Consider the following 3,953-nt stretch of genomic DNA (forward strand, 5'->3'; position numbering starts at 1 on the left):
ATGACCAAAATAGGTGAGACGAAGTCTGGCCATTCTTGCTTCCAAGGAGCATTCTGGCTGCACTTCCTCCAGGACAGATCTGTTAGTTCTTTTAGCAGTAAAATGTTCATAGCAACCCTGTATGTAACATCAAAATCCTGGAAATGATCCAGATCACATCAACATGATAACAACTGAATATATTGCAGAACATTAGTCAGCAATAAAATGAAAAAACCAAAACCAGAGACCTGCTATATTAAACTACACAGAATAAATCCGAACACCGTATGTTGGGAGAAAAAGCAGTCCTGGAAGACTGTTTATGGTATGATTTTATTCATAGGAAATTTAGAAGTAAACCAAACAAAATAGTATTTTGTTTGGGCAAAAATATATAAATGATAAACTATTTTTTTTAAAAAAAGTAAGGAAATGGTAAACCATAAAATTGAAGCCATGGCTAACCTTTGGTGGGAAGATAAGAGAATGCGATAATGGTGATAGAAAAAGGTCTAGTTCTTGAGTTAAATGGTAGGTTTGCAAATGTTCACACATATATTATTTTGCTGTGTAATTTATACATATATATACTTTTGCATGTGTTAAATATAACATTAAAGTTATATATTTCTTTTTCAGAAATCTGCCTGAACCTTCAAGATCCTCCAACTAATATAAGTATCATTTCAGAAAAGCAGGTGAAAACAGAATGGAAATTGCCAAAATTAAATAACCAATTTGTCACCAGGTAAAATAGTTTCTAAAATGTCTTAAATACTAATTTTCAGCATTAGTCACTGCAACATAATGCATTATGATTTGCTCAAAATCTACCCAAATTTATACTGTAGTAATTATGTAGATATACATTTTCATAATCATAACTGTAGACTGCTGTTCCACTGTTTAAAGATACAGTATTTATTTATTTATTTAAAAATTTTGCTTTTTTTTATTTTTTAGATCAGAGCTGGATGATTTGCCAGAAAATCAACTCTGTGATGTTGTTGGGGTTTTAGTTTTTGTAGGAAGGGTTCAGCGGTTAAAAAAGAAAGGTAAGTTTTTAAACTTGAAAGTCATAAACTGTATTTCAGTGAATAGTTTTGTGTTCATATGTGTATAATCAGTTAGCTTCATTCATTTTAATATTTTATCTATATAGAAAGCCGTGAAGAATTTTTGACATACCGCTGGATTCACATTGCTGATGGGACTTCAGAACTACCATTTATCGTGGAGTTATTTTCTACATCTCAGCCAGAAGTCTTCGAAAATATTAACCCAAGTACTCAGTTCTTATATTTTTATAGTTTAATTTTGAAAGTGGGGGCAAATGGTAAACTGACCTACAGAACTAGCATGATATTGAGTTAACAAATTCAAGCATTCTGACAACATGTTTAAATCTTTTCTATATTAATATTATATGTGACATTACATATATTAACCACCTACTTTGGAGAAGATTATCCTGGTTGTTTATTTAGAATTAATTTGGAATTGAAATCAGTTTTTCAGAAAACAGGTGCTCTTATCAATTACCATTGTTAGCATTTCATACATAAAAGTTTAAGATTCAGTAACATTAAAACATGTAGTCAATTCCCTTTGTATCCATTTGGAAATCAACTAAGTAGATCCCATTAAAGACATTGGAGGTTTTACTAATGTGGAATTAATTGGTAGAGAATTAACAGACTGTGTAATTAAGTAATGACAATGGTAAGTATGATTCTATTTGAGTACTAAATTAATATTAGATTGTTCATGTTATACCAGTTGTTCAATGTTTTGTAGCTCTGGTGGTGTAGTGCCTAAGGCATTTAACTGCTAACCAGAAGGCTGGCGGTTCAAACCCACCAGCCACTCCTCAGAAGGAAGATTGGGCAATCTACTTCCATAGTGATACCACTTCAGAAACCCAAGGAAGAGTTGCTGTGAGTTGGGTCTGACTCGAGGGTACTAACAACAACAAAAACAACACTCATTAAGATACAAAGATACTTATCTTTTCCACTCTTTTTGTTTATTTGAAACCTTTCAGGTATGCCATTATGTATTTCACACATCATGTTAGTCTTTAGCTCTACTATGATTAGAAAATATCTATATGTTTAATACTTTTCAATAAGTTCAGTGAATTTGTCATTGCTTGAATTCTGAGCATGAAACTACTTTAGAGATGGTATGATATTTTATTATTTTATTATATGAGTAAAACACTCACTGTTTTCTGTGTTAAATACTTTCCAGCGTTAGGGAAACTCCCAATCCTGACTACATCCAGTTTTTTTAACCACCAATGAAGTAGAAGTTGTAGAACACCAAACGTCCTAGAAACTGTATGCAGGGCAGTTCTGCTGCCCTTTTATCCTCTATGTGAAACATTATTTCTCACCAGATGCACCCTATGCTTGTAAAGTCTAATGTTTTTTCATGCATCTGAATAGAATTTAATTTTACCTCAGTTTGAAGGAGAAGGAAAAGAAAGAGGGTTTTGGCCATAACCAAGGCATCGGCTTCTAGAGTAGGGATGTGGCCTCTCTTATAAATTCTCTTAGGGAATAAATTGTTGGCAGTGATGACCTCTGGTGGTAATTCCATTACCTCATGTTAGGTGTTTTTTATGGCCAGGTCTCTCTCTCTCTGTTTATAGATACTTTATCTACTCAGAATTAATTTGGAGTTGAAACCAGTTTTTCAGAAACTGTGCTCTTATCAATTATCATTATTAGCCTTTCATATATAAAAGCTTAAGATTCAGTCAAATTAAAACATGGACAGTCAATTCTCTTTGTACCCATTTGGAAATCGACTAAGTAGACCCCATTAAAGACATTGAAGGTTTTACAACAAGTTGACACAAGTATTGGATAAAGATTTCTCAAAGAAACTTTGCCAAGAATTCATGTTCTATTTGTTGTTATAATGTGAAATTTATCTAATAGAGGTATGTACAGACCCTGGTGAAATGTATTATAGTAAAATAGTTGGCAACAATCACAATTTATTTTCAACTTCTGACCAATAGTGAAAGGGGAAAAAAATCATCAAATGAATGGTGAGGATTAATGGGGCTTCAGGACTATGACCAGAGGTCTTCTGGAATAATACCAAAATCCTTTGGTTGTTGTTGTTGTTATGTGCCGTCCAGTCGGACCCGACTCATAGCGACCCCTCCTTGGGTTTCCGAGGTATACTACGGAAGTAGATTGCCCTATCTTCCTTCCGAGGAGTGGCTGGTGGGTTTGAACCACCAGCCTTCTGGTTAGCAGTCAAATGCCTTAGGCACTAAGCTACCAGAGCTCTTTGGTAGTAAGACTTATTTAAAAATTGTTTTACTTTTGCTTTAGGAAAGTTAAGAACTAAGGGGGAATTAATGTTGTGTGTTTACTATGTACCAGCTGCTTATAGATATTATCTCACTTTGTACCATCAGTTACCTTTTAAAGAGTTGATACTTTTACACATTTGCTGGTGAGGCAACCAACGTCCAGAGGGGTTAAGTAATTTTCTGGACCTCAAACTGCTAGAAAGTGTTAGATCTGACTGACTGATTTTAATGGCTATGAACTTAGAGAGTTTTTTAATATACTTACATCCACACCTTTAACCATTAGTAGGCACAGGTTTTTGAAATAAAGGAAAAAAGATATAAATTAGTAAAATTATTCTTAGTCATATGAAAATATTTCCTTTATTACAGAATAAAGAACTAGTAAATTTGAGATTTATGATGTGAATTTCTAGTTATCTTAATTAGTTATCATTTTCAGGGACTTTTTTTTATTCTATCATGTTATCAAGGTGAGAAGAAAGTAAATAGGTGGCATAAGCCCTGCTATTGAGGCTTAAAGTCTAATTAGGATACATACACAAGAGACAGAAAATACTTGCACAAGCAAATATAATTTAATACTGTATAAGCCTTTCTACTGGGAGCTCTGGTAGCATAGTGGCTAAAGCACTTG

At 33.4% G+C, this 3,953-nt stretch overlaps 1 protein-coding gene across 1 annotated transcript in view; it reads left to right on the forward strand.

Annotated features, from left to right (window-relative positions):
- Positions 1-3,953, forward strand: part of RADX (RPA1 related single stranded DNA binding protein, X-linked) — a 77,882-nt gene that overhangs the window by 19,575 nt on the left and 54,354 nt on the right. The window contains exons 4-6 of the mRNA XM_042782483.1: positions 622-730; positions 946-1,037; positions 1,145-1,267. Coding sequence (XP_042638417.1) covers positions 622-730; positions 946-1,037; positions 1,145-1,267 — 324 coding nt within the window. The remainder of the gene's footprint in view (positions 1-621; positions 731-945; positions 1,038-1,144; positions 1,268-3,953) is intronic.

The sequence above is a fragment of the Orycteropus afer genome, unplaced genomic scaffold (assembly GCF_000298275.1).
Source record: "Orycteropus afer afer isolate SDZICR_OR568_19922 unplaced genomic scaffold, OryAfe1.0 scaffold00336, whole genome shotgun sequence".
Lineage (NCBI taxonomy): Eukaryota > Metazoa > Chordata > Mammalia > Tubulidentata > Orycteropodidae > Orycteropus > Orycteropus afer.